Genomic DNA, 17,390 nt, shown 5'->3' on the forward strand with positions numbered 1-17,390 from the left:
TCAGCTTACTTGGACTAGCCAAGGGTGTTTAATTTTAGTCAGACCTTGAGTTAGCAACAAATTTTCATGCACAGCAAATATCAGAAAAGGAGGACTGTTTAAAGCTAGGTTCTCGAGAGTTCTTTTGACCTTTATCAGACTGGTACTTCTCCAGAAGCTGTCTGGAATTCAGTTATCTCACTACAGGACTGTTTTTCTCTTTTGTTTTGATGTCTGCTTATTTTCCTTCTTGAAGTTCTAGCATCAATCAGAATGAAAGTGACCTTTAACTGTATTCTTTTGTAGCATGCCATTAAAAGACTGGTTAAAAAAAAAAAAGTTAAAAAAATAAAGACAGAAAAAAGTTCAATGTAAGAAGGAGCACTTAGTGGACTTTAAAGAAATGCCTGACCGGGGGGCAGAGCAAGTTTAGGACTTGAGACTACTTAGATGTAGTAGTTCTTTATTCTATGACCATGCATACAAGCCATGACAGACAGTCTCTTTCAAAGTCACTCTTTTAGAGAAGGGGCCACATAACCTTCTTATCACAGGATCTAGTGCTAAAGCCTTAAAATTTCACCTGCAAGAAAGGAGTATCCTCTTGTTAGATTTTAAGAAGAATTCAATGTTTTTCCGCTGGCATTCAGCCTGTATGGCAGGAAATCTCCTGTAACACAGGTAGAGTTTTGAGAACATTGGCTGCCTTCTCATATACGAGACAGATTGGTATATTAAATATAAAACATTTAAATTTAACTGGAAAGGACAATATGTGCAGATATATCGCATGCTGTTAAAAATTAGGTACACTATAAATTTATGTAAGGGAAATTAATTTCAGTACACTACCTCCCAAAAAGATTGGTATATATTATAACTACATTTGAGGAGCGATATTGTTTTTAATCCAATGTGTATGGTTGGATTTAGCTAGTAAGTCCCCAGTCAATACAGTTAGTAATTCAGATTCCTTCTTTCGTAATTCCAGTTTTTATAGTAAATGATAGAAAGTAATCATAGCAGTGGTAGGTCTGTGCCAGTTACTTTCCATGCTCCTAGAACCACCATCACTTGTATTCAGTAATGAGTCCACATAAGCAGCACTACAGCTGATGGCATGGTCAGCCTATGCTCCCTATATTCCTTTGTCCCCTCACAATGAGACCCCATGAGTGAGGAGAGTTTCAAGCTAGTGCTGTGGTGCCAGTGACTAGATTATTCCAAGGTGGTCTCTGGATTCAGTTCCTATTGGGGAGTTCTCTTTTTTTTTTTAATCCTTCTTTTCTTTAACTATATAGATATAGATATTCCACACTTCATTACAGAAACCAACTCGAGAAGAGAACCTTAAAATAAAATTGGAGGAACAGCAGCAAAGGAACAAGGGAGCAGAAACAAATTCAAATGGATTGAGGCCCTCCTGATGTGCAGATCAAAAACTGGAGAGGCAAGAAGCCCACACCTCCAGCCACCAGCTGCAGAGGTTGGGCAATTTGACAGTAAAAGCATGTACATTGTCCCTACAGCAGTAATAACTACATCTTAAATAACAGTAGTAGCTTAGATACATTCAGCACAACGGTAACAAAATCACTCTTAAAACAGGGACACATTGCATTAAAAATATTTACATTTCTCATAGCATACCAAACGTGCTATGGTACACGTCAAGAATGATTGACTATTTCACGTCCTCTAATTAACATAATATTGAGCTGGCAACCCCTGCCTTTGCTCTACTACCAATGCAAATCTCCATCACCCAATTGGGAAATTTTCAAACAAGCACTTTTGTGCTTTCTCCCACACTGCCTCAACTAGTGGAAGGAGATCCTGTTCACTTCCATACAGCCACCACATTGTCCACCTTCAAATTCCTTCTCAAAACTCTCCTCTGCCACTTTGTCTACAAAAAACTCACAGGTGATTACGCAGCTGATGTGCTATGGCTATTGCTTAGCAAGTAGATCATAAGCATCTCATTGTTACCTTGCAATTCCCTCCCACCTACTGTTTGTTGTACCCATGAGTTGTATCCATCTGTCTAATGGAATGTAAAGCTCTTCAGGGCAGAGACCACTTTTCTGTCATGGGTTTGTACAGCACCTGCTTCAATGGGGCCTCACTCACAATTGGGACCTTTGGGTGCTACTGAAACAAATAATTTGCTCCTGCCACAAATACAAATAAATCAATATATTAGTAAGTAGTACAGGTTTATCATGCTACGTAGTTGCAGGCCTTTAGCATCAGTTTCATAAATGTTAGTAAAGCTTTTTTCCAATCTATTTGTTTGCATATGACCTATAAGACACTGATGTACAAGAACTAGAAGCAAACTCAAACAGCCTTCATTTTCAAAACCAGAATTTTAAAAATCCCAGAAAATATATTATAAATTCACTCCAATTCTATGAAGTTTCAATCTAGGTTGGAAGGAAAAAAAGAAATATTGTAGAAATCGTTATTTGGAACACTGGAACATAAAAATGTAGGAACTGTCATACTAGATCAGACCATTGGCCCAATTAGGCCAGTATCCAGTATCCAACAGCAGCCAGCAACTGGCAGTTGAGAAGAAGATTCAATAAAACCTATAGGGGAGAATTGATGAATAATGTGCCCACAGAGAAAGTCTCTTAAGCTTATTCAGTTAACCCATGAAGCATAAGGGTTTATATTCTCTTCTGGGAAAAAAAAAACTTGCTTCCTATTTAATATACATCTGAACTTTTCCATCATCCAGCTAAACCTTCTTTGAATCAGATTAGGCACTTTAAAATTAAAAATATACAAATACAGCACTAAGTCACCTAGGAGTTTCTGCTAAGGAATTCATGCTCTGCAAAGGGGTGCATGCCAGCTGCAGTGGCTATTCCCCTCTATACACCTGTACAAGGAATTTCATAGCATTAGAAGGTAGGGGAGGATAGATGGTGGAGGAGCAGTTCTGTCCTTAGACAGGAGCAGGGTCATTTCTGCCTTACTTGGAATATATATGTACTTCTATATGTTCACCATTATATCTGCATTTTGTTCCTTTTTGTACCACACAGCAAAGAGGAACAGGTGGCATAATATTTGCCAGGTACTAGAAATTATATAGAAATTAAATTTTTTTCGTAGTGGTTTGCTCATTCTCCAAACTATGAACATCAAGTGTCTACAGAGTTTTTGCCAAGCATGGAATAAATGCATATATTAAAAAAGCCCAAAATAAACAATTAGGACTCCTCCTAATATCTTACAAAGGCTTAAATTATTTATTTCACTCAGCCACCTTATATTTTATAAAGAATTTGATGATCAGTGTGATGGGGTGTATAGACTCCAACATGGCAGCAGACACTAAAGAGTTAATAATGAGAGCGATCTCTTCTCCAGCTGCAGCTAAATGGCTGGTTAGCAACAACTGGAATAACAAGCTGCATCCCAGATGGAGCAGGGCAGCTACAGGAAAGGCTAAGAGCCATCACTGAAGAGCTCCACAGCATCAGACAGGGGAAATCTGCCTAGAGAGACCAATTCCCTGGCAGAAGCATCCAAGGGAAGGTTACCATGCAGAAGATGCCTGCAAGAGATAGCAAGCAGCCCAGGGAGGCAGCAGGAGATGTAAGCAAACAGTCCTTGACTGCCCAACTCAGAGATCCCAGAGGGCAGACTTGCATCCCCCTGCCACTCTTCCCAGGGAAGGGAATAGAGACTGCTGAAGCTCCAGGGTTTTGTTCACAACATAAGACTACTGAACTTCATTTTTGTTCCTCCTTCAATTTCCTTTGTTCTTTCCCTGACAAGGAAGGAAAAGGGACATATAGGGCCTGAGACTACCAACTGGAGGCCCATTACAGGACTCTTCGGCACTCACCTCTTACTCCTCCAAAAGAGGAGGGAGGGCTGGAGCCACAGAGAGCGGCTGAGCACTACAGGTCACATTTCTAAATGGACACAGATGGAAACCGAGGCAAATGCCCAGCCACGAGGGGATGCATTGAAGGGGAGAAGCCAGATGACAGTATGATCTCATTACCCAAGGACAAAAAGTGGGACCTATTAAAAGTACGTGAATCTTTTAAAGGCTGCATTTTCCAGCTATTTCACAGGAATCTCTCTTTTGTATTCTATCACTATTTATGTAAACAAAAAAATTAAAAAGATTGACAATAATTATTTTTCATTTGTAGGCAAAAATCTAATACTGCTCTGAAAGAAGTCCATGGGAAGAACAGGGACAGGCCCAGTATCATTACAGCCTCTATTTCATGGCTTACTATTATGTACAAGGCCACAGCACGGCAACCTATGACTTGATTGATTCCACTAACCAAGGCTCATCTTCTAAGCCTCAGATTTATGTGCCGTGATGCCAATTCTCTTTACAGGATTAATACATATGTATATTTCAAGTGAAATTCACCTGTTAAAATTCATACCAGAATAGAGGGCTTGCACAAAACAACAGAAACCTCTTAGTGGAACTTAAACATACTACATAGAGGTTTTGAGTGACTCATTGGGCTTTCTGTGAGCTTTCTTCATTGCCATAAATTTCACCTTCGTAATAATCATGGTTTGCCACAGAAAGCTGCAATTGACATTAGTCACCAAATTCAGCACTCTGTAAAAATTCAATCTAGACAATATATTTGATAATGAGGCTCATATTCCCGTTCAATATTTCTTCCATTGCAAAAACATTCAAACCATCATTAGGGTGACTAGATAGCAAGTGTAAAAAATCGGGTCAGGGTGGGGGTGGGGGTGGTAATAGGTGCCTATATAAGAAAAAGCCCCCAAAATTGGGAATGTCCCTATAAAATCAGGACATCTGGTCACCCTATCCATCATGCAAACAGCCCAAAAGACCTATATACTGCAACTATTAAGAGACTCTTCCTTTTACAGGACTAAAAAAGTCAAAGGGTTATTTGGGTCATATCATAATGTAAAAACAGTTAAACACAATGTGTGTGTGAAGGTGTGAGAGAGAGAGAGAGAGAGATATCAGTCATGCTGGAGTATATGTGAATGTGCTAGCAGCCAATCAGAAAAAAACAACACCACCATCTAAAATTCTTAAGTAGAAATGTAGGTATTCTCCATATACAATACCTCTAAAGGAATTGTTTAATAAAACTTCCTAGAACAAAGGCAATAAAATATGTACTGGAAAAGTCAATAGTATATAGCACATAATATATTGAACATTTAGTAGATGTGGAAATGAAACTCCTGTACTTCTTCCAGATCATCTATGTCTACTGTCTCTGACACCTGAAATTACCATTTGAGGAACGTAATAGTGTTATGGAACACGTTAACACATAACCTTTGTTATTAAAAGGATGAAACAGAAATATGAATGTATCTACACATATAGGATATTATGTTTTGCAGAAATATTCTGCAGTATAAAGCAAAGTACGGTGTACTCTAACATCTTTTTCAAAAGGCAAGACAGTTGGAAAAGATATGACTTATTAATCATCCTAAGTCATTTTTCAATCTTTGTCCTTTATTAAATTACACCAAAAATGTCGTGTTCATTTTAAAATTCCCTTTTCATGCAAATCCTTATTTTAATTTAAGTAGCAATCATAGCAAAAGAAAAACTGCTGTTCAAGGGATGGGAATTTGCTTAAATAATTACTGAAGTGGAACAGACTTTTCTGGTCATTCTGATATTATGTCATATATCACTGCATTTTCAGAAAGCTTTCTGGATGGATATGTTGTACACCCAAAAAATAAATCAAGAAGAGAAGTAGATAATTTATAGAGTTGTCAGGAATCAGTTTTAACACTTACTTTTGCGAAGATCTGAAAAATGTCTATTGCAGGTAGCAGCTGAAAAGCATCCTGGATCTCCACTCTCAAATAAAGCTGCAATGTCTGTGCCAGGTGCTTGAGACCCTCTTTCATTTCTTCACTTAACTCTTCAATATCTTAGGGAAAAAAATATAGCAAAGCATGAATAAAACCTTCTGTCAACATCTTTAAGAAGTCCAATGGCAGCAGTTCAATCTAGACATTTCCAATCCCAAATTTAATTTTGACAGAAAGTAATTATATACCACTATTTTTGACAGCTACATATCATCACTAAGCAGAGTTTATAAAGTTGCTACTTCCAAATCACAAACATTATAGTGAGTGAATTATCAAAAGCCTACAGATAAACCAGATGTGTAAGCAGATACAATATGTTAAATTAGTCAATTAAGTTTGTTACAATTATAATGTGTTTGCATGTTATCCTACAATTTTATCCTCCTTACAACCGGATGCATTTTTATATCACTTTCTTCATATGAAGCGTCACAAATTGCTTTATGCTGACAAATGGAATAAGCAGGGTACAAGGACTGTGGTACACATAGAAAGGGAAAATACCACATAAAGATTGAGTTAAAGAAAGCTGACATTTAAAACCAGTACTAATACAAGTAAATATTATTCTGATATTAAATAATAAAAATAACAATTCCAAATGAGGACATGGGAGCTGCATGTGCTCTGCATCTCTGTAAATCAGGCTAGGTGAATTGCCAAACTTCAAAGAGCAATTCAATGTCAGGGCTGGGAAAAGAACCCAAAATCTCCTCTCAGTTCACTGGGCCACACTTCCACCCAGTCTCCTCCTTCCTTTTAGTCTAGTTACAATGAAGGGAACAAGGAGTAATGAAAGAAAGGTAACGTGGATGAGTTTAAATATGAATCACAGAGTAAAACTAAGAGGAAAGTTTCAAAGTGAGTTTATTATTATATGTTACTGATTAAATTCAACACCGGTAGAACAAGCAAAACTCCAGTGAAGTTGCACCCACCTGCATCAAGGGTCAACTTGGTTCTATTATTTTAAATGTTGAGCTGCACGAGGGATTAGAAATGACTTTCATAAGAGGTGGTCGAATCAAAATCCACTGAAATCACAACCATTATTTGGCAGGCATTTATTGGAGAAAATTAGCAATATTAGACACATGTAGAATAGATAGGGAGTTGGAGTAAAATAAATTAATATAGACTCCATCACCAAAAACACTAAATTAACCATTCAAAAGAGAGAGTGCTTTGGCATTCTACTCACTCCATTATACCTCCAAAAACAGACTCTTCCACCTCACATGATCATAGACCTACAGGAGGTCCAACAAATTGCCACTATCATAGCACTGTCGCAACACATACACTTGTGCTAAACCCTTCCAAATAGGACTAGCTTTATCTATATGCTGCATGGCCTCAACAGACCATTAGATTGTTTTTTCCTTCAAGTTTCATAAAATATCATAATACTTTGCATTTATAAAACACCATCAATTCCAAATAATCCAAATGCACATTACAGACTATTATTATTTATTATGAAGACGGACAGATCGGATTCACTTCACACCTCCACCACTGAAAGGAAACCAACTCTGTGATAGAACACAGCAATAATTTAACAGCCCAGTGCAGAGGGACATTACAGTTTAGACAGATGTGAACAAGAATATTGCATCCAACTGAAACTTCAGGGAGAATTTAGAGAGGTTGAAGCAGAATGTAATTACTCAAATTGGAATTTATCCAGGACACAAGCAATTCTTGCAAAAAAAAGTCCCATGAGATATTTAATGGCAAATGATCAGGAACTTAGTTTTTCCCCCAACTCATTATGAGACCAAAGGTAAAAATCAAAGTGAAACATAACTTGTAAATACCTTAATTCGGCGTGCTTAAAAATGTGTTTAATTGTGTCAGACCCTAGTCTTGGAGAGACAATGCTACATAAAGTTTGTGACAACTTTACTAAATTATGCACAAAGATTTTGTTATGCAGCTCCTACTGACACCAGCAGGAGGCAGACAGCAAAGTATTTGCACACAATGTTGTAAATATACTCCTTTCTGCATGCATTACAACTTTTAAAGAATAATACTGGATTTGAATCTTGATAAATGTAACCACAGTAGAAATAGCCTGTACAATCTTCACCAATTTTAGACCTTTAAGTACTAATGCATTAAGAGTAATGCAGAAGTAGCAAATGCAGCAGAAGATCAAGGTGACATTCCAGACCATTAATCTCAGATTTAACGTGTGCAACAGATTCTGATGATTATGAAATTGGCAGAGTAGATCTTGAAAAGAGGAGGGGGAGGAATATATTGCTCCTCCCAAAGGAGAATACATATATACAGAGAGAGAAAAGCAAATTGGTGAAGTGACATTGGGGATGTATAAACCACACACATAGTAAATCAAAGAAAGTAATTCTCATTCCAAAGAGGCAGTACATAATAGTATTGAAAAGTAATGATCTGATGGATGACAAATTAAGATAGTGGTACTACCAGTCCATTATACAGATCCCTTGCAAAATCCTAGTGGCCAACAAAAATGGCAGCAAAAATATTAACTTCTGTAACAGTATTAACTTGCAGCTGTGCTGCTCAAACTCTAGATGTCTCTGTGATGTACTAAGGGTTCCGGAAAATGGAGGGATCTCCAGTAACACAGATGGAAACCAGCTTGTGGTGTTCCTAGCTTGTTGCTCTGCCTAATAAAAGCTTGTTGTTTGAGAAGAGCTACAGCTGCATAATGTAATGAAGTTCTGTACCAACTTTAATGATCATCAGTGCAGTAAAACAAAGCTATAGTTTGCAATTGCGTGTTATGATCTTTGGTGTAGAATAAGGGTGAGGAGCAATTGCTTTTGGGGAAAGTGACAAGCGAATGAGTGGCTAATGAGAATGCTTACAGGCAGCCCCACTTAAGCAAAACAAAGCCTCTCTGGGGCTTCTATTTTATTTCTGAGGGACATCTTCAACCAAAATAACCTGAACCAGCAAAGCTTAAAACCATATTCAGCTCATGCAGTTTCACAGTCTGAACTCCAAACAAACAATACTGTTTGTAAAAACAGTCTTAACTTCAAACAAACAGGCCAATACTCTGATGCCTTCACAGCTCATCATCCCAACTACTGGGGTGCAAACCCCTCTCTCTTCCTCTCAGGGAAGCTTTTTAAGGGTTGGAGCCTAACTAGGCTCAGCTGTAGCTGATTACATCCATTTGGGGAGATACTCCCATTTGGGGTCTGAAACCTCTGCTAGGGTTTAATCCCTGAAACCGCTGTCTGATTCGGTGGCTCCTAATCTAATGGGCAACAAAGAGATAAGGTACAACTGGAAGGAGGGACCCTCAAAAAGGGGGCACCAAAAAACTCAGTACCCAATCATATGCACCAACAATTAATTTGCCATCTCAAAAATTTCTTTTATATTGGTGAAACTTTGAATTTGTAAGCTTTATGACAGCAAGAGTAAACATTTACATAGAAGATGACTTGACAAGACTACGTAAGTATCACAGCTCACCAGGTGTCATTCCAGAAAGCGACAGTATCAGCTAGAATCTATGGCTTTTGAGCAAGGGGCACTTCAGAGTTTAAGACCATACAGCAGAAATCATACTACTAAAGCTCTGGGAGCAGACACAGATGATACAGTAAATGTATGTATCTGAGATTTGCCTCCCATTGCTAGTTCCTTAAAAAAAAAACAAGCCTTTTAAAGCCACTGAGAGGCAGCATACACTCTCTGCAATGCCTGGATTTTCTTAAAAATTAGAATTTTATTGCAAGTTTTCTGGCAGAGGTTCACGGACTCTGTATCATATATTCACACTTAGCCTGATCCTCCAGCTACTTCAGCTCCTAATACCCCTCATTCCCACTGACTTCGATGAAGGCAAGGTAAGTTCAGGCCTCTCAGTATCTTTCAGGAGATACTGTTCTCCATACCTTACCAGACTCTGCCCCCCAGTTAATATGCAAGAAATGAAGATCACAAAGTAAGACTGTACCATAGCAGCAGCGGATACCCAATGCTTCAAAGGAAACTCACTGCCCACAGTGCACCTGGAGAGCTGTATAATACTATATTATGAAGGGAAATTTCTTACTGATTCCAGAAATATCCTCAAGCATGAGGATCAATAGTTTTTAACCTGTAATCTCACTAGAGTAATTGTAAATGCTGTTCTTATTCACGTATGTGTCTAATCCCTTTTTGAATATTCCTAAACCACTTTATTTAAGAATATCCAGCAGTGCATTCTACTAGCTAATAAAAGGAATCCATTTTAATTCTGAGTTATCACTTTTAAACTGGTTGCCTTACTAATGTTCCTTTGTCTTTGTCTTATGCAAAAAAGGTGAATACAATGGCAGGCGCTACAGAAGAAAAACAAAAATAGCATAATAAATAGTTGTGTCTTCGGGTTTTTTAATATTTCAGTGATACTACATATATGAAGTTACTTAAAATCTAGACCATGGTTCCCTGCCAAATTAGAGCAGTTTTAAAAGGCAAGCAAAATGTTTACATTAATCTACACAATGTCCCCTTTACTATTAATTTTCTCTTATGCTGCAATAAATTGAACTAAATGTACTTTTTGCCATTGAAGTCAGACCAATAGAGACTCTGAGCTATCCACGACTTGAAAGGATCAGTATTGTCTATTTTAGAAGCTGCCTAACTTTGAAAGACTAGAAGACAGAACTATTCCATGGGTACCTCAAACTTATGGAAACACAATCTGATCTTTCTGTTCATAATGAATTTTCAGAAAAACAAACATTTAATAAGAGCCTCAAACAGTCTTATTTTTCTCTTATTAGAAATTCCGTTGAATCTTTATGCACAAAGGCAATATTAAATTAACAACAAATTAAAATAGATAAAAAGGGTTTATGACCAAAAAGTGTGTGGATTTGTTTTTTTAAACTAGATTCACTCAGAAATTTCTACCTCTTCTAGCAGATATGATGTCATCTTAAAGAAACAAGCCTAACAAATAAGGTGCATACTCTAAGTGAGGCAAAAGTTGTGCAAGAAGTGAAGAACTGGCCCCACACTAGCAGTAGAAAACTGTAACCTAATTTTCCACAGAAATTTCAGCAGTTCAAAGAGGGTCTTCCATTCCCTTCTACACTTTGATTTTTTTCATTTACGATTTATTCCACAGAACAAAATTTCAGAAGGGCAAGCCAGAAGAAAACAAACCAATTGTACTATGCATTTACAGCCATGTGGATGGTGATTACTTACTTGACTGAAGATCAGAAAAAGAGTATAGTTTCTCAGAAGGACATGCTGCTGATTGTCCAAGCTGAAGGGAAAAAACAAAAATAATGAATGCATGATAATAAGCATTTATAGAGCACATTTTATCTCCAAAGTACTGAATTACTCATCACCGTGAAGTAAGTAACAGCAGTGACATAAATCTTTTGTTGTTCATGTCACATATTCTATAAACCACCATAAAAATACTAAATGAATTTTTTTTGTTATGACACTTCCCACTAATTTATTTTCTTGGCTTTGGCAGTTTATCTTTAATAATTTACTTCAGCCCTGTGTCCTTAATAGGGAACAATTTATAAGACTAGAAATCTTCTTTCACTTCATGTGACTGTAATTAATATAAAGGGAAGGAAGGGTATGTGTTTATATATGTATATATTCTCTTTAAAAGCATTGCCAAACATACATCCATAACAGTGTACAAAATAATATAACAAATAATATTTTAAGTCCTCAAACTATACCAAATACATATATTTTGGTCTGGGAATAAGGGCATTAGGACTAGGGCCACTAAAAAAAGACAACATTCTTTGCTGATTTGGAACCTCTTAGTCATAGGCAGTTGAAGTAAGCATAGTATTTAGTCCATGCAGATTTATATGAGAACCACCAATGTGAAAAGATTGTAAGCCCAGAACTTTCAGGTGAGTTCAGAAAAATCTAACAGAGCCTAAGCTAACAAGTCTGCAGAGCACAGTATTGTACACCCCAGAAGAAAATATCTACCAGCATTCAATTCTTATGCAAAATCTTGTATATTCACTTCTACTCAAAAGGGGCTTGGATCCTGCTCCCACGGAACTCCATGCCAAAACACTCATCAACTTCAGTGGTGCAGGATCAAGCCCAAAGTGATGATCTTCCTTCTCCATTTCTGAGGGAATGAATTTTGGGATTCAATTACATAGTCATTGCATAAGAGAAACTTTCATTGACTTCAACATACATTGCTCTTCTGCAACAGTTTCATGAGCAGGCCCCTGGAGCTTAATTACGTTTATTTTCATATTTCCTGATGTTTCCAGTGTTGCTAGAAATTAATCAGTGATTTTGTAATGCTAAATGCATGTTCCATTTTGTTCATCCACCCAGCCACCTCTGTTTTTTAGTCTTTAATTAGTAGACTACTATTATAATTATTTAGAGAGCAAGACTGTTTCCAGATAACTGTAGAATGGGATACGTTTAACAGAATGTCACTTACTAGTTTAAAAACAATCCTGCCAACAAGTCTCACTGAGTCAGGAGGAAAGTTAGGCTCAATACTCTTAAGACATTTGCATTCTCGCTTGTGCTCCTGCCAGGCTTCTTTCTGTTACATTAAAAAAAAAAAGAAGGATAATACACTTTATTTCAGACCAACAAATACATTAATGATATAGATTACAGAGGGAGCTGGGGGGGAGGCATGGATCAGTGTTCATGTCGTGCTGCCCATCAGTACCTGGCCTGGGCCCGGGAAGCTAAAGATCCAACCAGCAACCCAAATTCTGTGATGAATCCTGGTCACGTGCCACCTGAGGCATGTTGAGCACACACTAAGATGACGATAGAGGGAACTGGTAGCAACCAGTATACTTTGGCTACTCAACACTTTAAAACCATTTCTTCATTGTTTGCAACAGGCTTTGATATTCAGCGGGGAGAGGGGGTAAGAGGGGGAAGCCCTCAGCATTGCTGTCAAGTTTTGCTCTGCTCCATGTGTGACATTTTATGCTACTCAAATAAATAATTTATGTATAACCATAAACTGATGCATACAGTCTACACATCCTAGCAAAAAGAGGGTATGAAGTTTAGTTAAACTGGCAGCTGTGGCAGGGGCAGATATTTGAGGATACCCCAGGGGAAGGGCAGGGAGTCTGAATGGGAAGCAGGGGAGGGGCGGGGGGAAATTGGATGGGTGGTTACTGGAACTGTTGATACTTGGAGTTATGGTATTGCCAGAGGGTAGGTAGCTGCTGGGGTTACTGAGGGACTGGTAATTCCTGGGAGGTAGATAGGATGCTAGGGGCAATTGAGTGTAAGTCTTGCTGAGGATCAGGAAGCTCCTGGGAAACCAGATGCGTGTTGGGTCTACTAAGGGATTCTGTTGGGGAGAGCTGGGTGGTGGTGCTGGTGAGAGAACCTATGGCTGATATGAGGTTCCAACACCTTGTGTTGTTGCCTGTTATCTGCTTGTTCTTGCCCTCATCCAGCACTGGCAGTAGCAAGACAAGCAGCACCATAGTGGCCTCCAGCAACTAAAAGGCCCAACTGCTTATAATCCTCCCACAGTTCGGCCAGATGCATGACGACATCTCAGCTGAGATGCACAAATGTGTGACAGGTTTGCCAAACGCACAGTGTCACACAAGGCATGTTATACATAGTAGCTCTGCCTTGGGTTAGACAACTGCCTTTTCTTTGTCTCATGACCTTCAGTTCAGGTTTTGCTGAAATATAAACTGTGGGATGCCATGTCGCCATTTCCTTTGCATCTCTTCTGTAGTCAGCCTTCCAAAATAACTGAACAGCAACATTCTCAAGTGCTGGGCCCATGCCACTGCCCCAGCAGCAGTACACACTGTACTATGGAACACCTGGGATCACAGCTATAGCACTGGACTTGGGAAGACAGTCAGGCCTGACTCTCCATTCAAAAATGCCCCCAGCAACTTATCTTTTCCTCTAGGAAAACAGCCTTCTACTGCAAGTTGATGTAGTTAGTGGCGTAGTTCAAGTTATAAAGTCTGTGCTGCAGTAGTGAAGGTTCAACCCCCAATAATGGGGGCAGACAACTAACATTAAAAAATCCTAGGAAATTACACATAAAAACTACATTACAAGAAACGTTATTATGATTGCAAAGTCAAGCACTTGAAAATTATGAAATGCCACATTTAAAGTTGCCTGTGTAACTTTAATTCTGCCCCTTTGTGTGTGCATTATGATACAGTCTTGAATTACATGTTCACATAGTATTTTTTTACACAGAACCCCTGCCTCGTTCTATACACAGGATGGACACAGAAGGGGGCAGAATTAAAACTGCACAGGAACCGTCTATCCAACATTTCATAACTTTTGAGTGCATGACATTGCAGTGTAAATGATCTTCTTTAACTTAGATTTATTTATTTGTTTATGTAAACTGTAATAGGGTATAAATGCCATCATTGTTATTTGAGCTTTCGGCGACTAGGAAGAGTGAAGTTATTTAAAATATTTTTTTATATGACAAATAAATTGAGCCTGATTTTCTCTCATTTACCTAGGTTTTTTTTCCCCAGTATAATTTCATTGACTCAGTGGAGTTACTCCTGATTTACCGCAATGTGAAAGAAGAATCAGGCCCAAGACATCCAATAGTGTTCATGACCTATAATGCACATCAGTATTCACCAGTTATGTTAGGGCATTAAATAACTTGGCTTCAATTTAACTACTTAATTCTTCTCTTCAGTTATTATCTGGCTGATGAAATCTTTGCAAGGTGTCATTAGGATTCAAGTTATAAACCTTTTTAAGATCACAATTTAAAAATTAAGGTTTCTCATTTGTTAATAGTCATTAGTAGGCAAGTAAATGGGTTTTAAAAGCAGGGACGCTAACCGCTCACAGCTTTAAAAAATGTGAAAATTAAAAGCAGAAGGAATGATAAATCAGAAAATCAAGAACCTGAATGATTTATATTTGACCCTTTAGAAGCACTGGGATAGGAAACAATCAAAAGAAACCAAAAGTAATGTTCTGTTTTAGATCTTGAGATGCAAACATTTATATATGGAGTTACTTTACACGAGCAGTCCTATTGAAATCAATGTGGCTACTCATGAGAGTAAAGTTGCTTGTGTGTAAGTGTATGCAAGACTGGGTCCTTAATGAACAACTTACAACTTTCACTAGACTTATTTTTATTTACCGAATGGACAGATTTAACAGGATAGAGGTACACAGGGGGGAAGGGGAAAGGAGATGTAAGGAGGGTGTGCACATACACAGAACTGGGGCACTTCTTCCTTAAAATCATTGGGGAGCAGGACCAGCAATGAGTCTTTAAGCGACTCTCTTGCTATGTTGGAAGGTTGGACTGTTTTTGTATTCCTTTGGTTTGCTTTTGTTACTTTAGTCAATCTGGACTTTTGTTAATGTTTCATATAAAGCCTGCGTGATAGAATTAGAGATTTTTAAGCCTGTATACATCTAACGTTGGCATTCACAGCAAAGTCTGAAGCTTCTGGGCTGCTTTACAGATGTCTGTGTAAAAGTGAAAAGGAGAAAAGAAACAGTTAACAAAAAGATATGATAACAGTTAAAACAAACATAGGGCTCCACTAAGCGATTGAGTTTCCGACAGAAAGGCAGTAGGAGAAAACGAAACAACCGAGAAAAACAATTTCTGTCACGTATCAGCTATCAGTATCAGGCTGCATGATGTCTGAAACAGAAATAGCTCTTCTAAAATCAGCAGTAAAATAGGACATGATGGGCTGGAGAAGTAGGGATGCTATAATGCTTGAGCAGGGGCAGCTGTACACTGCTCTCTGGTGAGGTGATTTAATCGTTTTAAAACTCTAACGCTGGAGGAATCCTCATCCATCAGATGATAGGAACAAAGACCCCGGCGGTGGGAATTTATCATAAAAGACTATGAAACTCTTACAAGAGACCACCATCCCAGACAGCTTTCAGCAGTAAGAGACATCCAGAACACAAACAATGATGTAAGGTGACCCAGCTCTGGCCTACTGAGTTCAGTACTACTCTACCACTATATTAAGACCTATATTAAGTACCCAATTTTGGTCAGTGCCTGAAGACAGGTTTCACCGTATTTTTTGTTTGCAGAATTCCCATTGTGTGGCTACATGAATGGCCCCAGAAGGAAGGACAGAGAGTGTATCAAGAACTGGAAGCGGCAGTTCATGGGAACCTGTGAACTGATGGGTTGAAAATAAACATCTAATTTTACGTTCTGTGTGAGTAATCAAATGATTATAAGCAATATAACACTATGAATAGCATCAGATGGATGATTTTAACTTTAAATAACAAGGTGTCAATATCAGGTAGCAGTTATTTTACTTTGGAGTATCTTTCTTATGCCTTCAAGTAATAAATTAGTTAATATTTTTTTCTTCCACATGGGAGCCTTGTTCTTATATTTTTTTTATTTGTAACTCTAGAAGTGAACAAAATGACCCCAACTAGACATTATAATACAGTTAGTGTCACTAAGTATCTGACAAATACAAGTTAAATATCTACTGGTGAGAATTACATTTGTCCCAAAGAAACAAGGTCATGCTTGTAAATGTCCAGACATCATTTTTATCCTGCTTCAGCTAAAATTGCTCTTTGGAGTCAGCCTTTATCTGTCAAAAAAAAATTCCTAACATAAATGCTGCATAGGATTTTAGATATGCTAACGGTAACATCAAAATGATTAATAGCTTTCCCAACCAATAAAGCACTAATGAGATGAAATATGCATTATCGCATAGCATCATATGTCACAGTCTCCTAAACTTAGAGATACATTTTCACACTAGAATGATGTTAAGATTGCATCTTTTCCTTATCATTGCAGTCAAACCAAAACTGATCACAGAGCGGATGCGTTTATTATTTATTTTACTGAGGGAATGCTGGAATGAGGACAACCATTCAGACTTCAGAGATTGGCAAGAAAAAGTTGCGACTGCATTAAATCTCTGCCTCCCAATATGGTGGTTGTGTGTAGGAAAAGTCACCTTAACTGTACATTTCTTGGCTTTCAGTCAGAGCATTTACATTCTCACATCCAAATGGGGTACAAATAGCACAAGGCAAGGTTATGTAGCCAAAGTCTCAAATCTATCTTAATAGAGATTTTTTCCCCTGATAAATTGCCTTCAATTTTTCAGTAGTAACATGGTACTGAGGACCAAAGAAAACCACAGGGAGAGCACCCCATTCTCCTCATGACTCCTCTGCTCCTGCCAGCCCTCCATGGCCTCAGAAAGAAACACGCTGACTCCCATATTCTCTAGCCCCACTCAGCCCAGGCTCCTGCACTGGATCTCTCCCTCCTTTCACTCCTCTCCCTCACTATCAGCAGCTTGGGCTTTAGTCACAGGGGGGCCTTCTAGTCCCAGCACACACACCCCATATCCTCTAGCTGGCAGCTATCAGACCCAGTCCCCACCCGATGTCACCCAGCTGCGTCTGATCATTCCCAACACCTGCCTGCCAGGACCCTCCACCGAACAGGGTTGGCTGCTCCCTTCTGGCCCTTAGAG

The 17,390-nt window shown here is 38.4% G+C and overlaps 1 protein-coding gene across 4 annotated transcripts in view; it reads right to left on the reverse strand.

Moving 5' to 3' along the window:
• The window catches only part of SMYD3 (SET and MYND domain containing 3), a 654,773-nt gene that overhangs the window by 519,397 nt on the left and 117,986 nt on the right, over positions 1-17,390 (reverse strand). For all 4 annotated transcript variants that reach the window (XM_030557037.1, XM_030557036.1, XM_030557039.1 and 1 more), the window contains 3 exons: positions 12,332-12,439; positions 11,086-11,146; positions 5,788-5,924 (listed from right to left, as the gene is read on the reverse strand). In XM_030557037.1, the coding sequence (XP_030412897.1) occupies positions 5,788-5,924; positions 11,086-11,146; positions 12,332-12,439 (306 nt within the window). The remainder of the gene's footprint in view (positions 1-5,787; positions 5,925-11,085; positions 11,147-12,331; positions 12,440-17,390) is intronic.

Source organism: Gopherus evgoodei, chromosome 3, assembly GCF_007399415.2.
Source record: "Gopherus evgoodei ecotype Sinaloan lineage chromosome 3, rGopEvg1_v1.p, whole genome shotgun sequence".
Classification (NCBI taxonomy): Eukaryota; Metazoa; Chordata; order Testudines; family Testudinidae; genus Gopherus; species Gopherus evgoodei.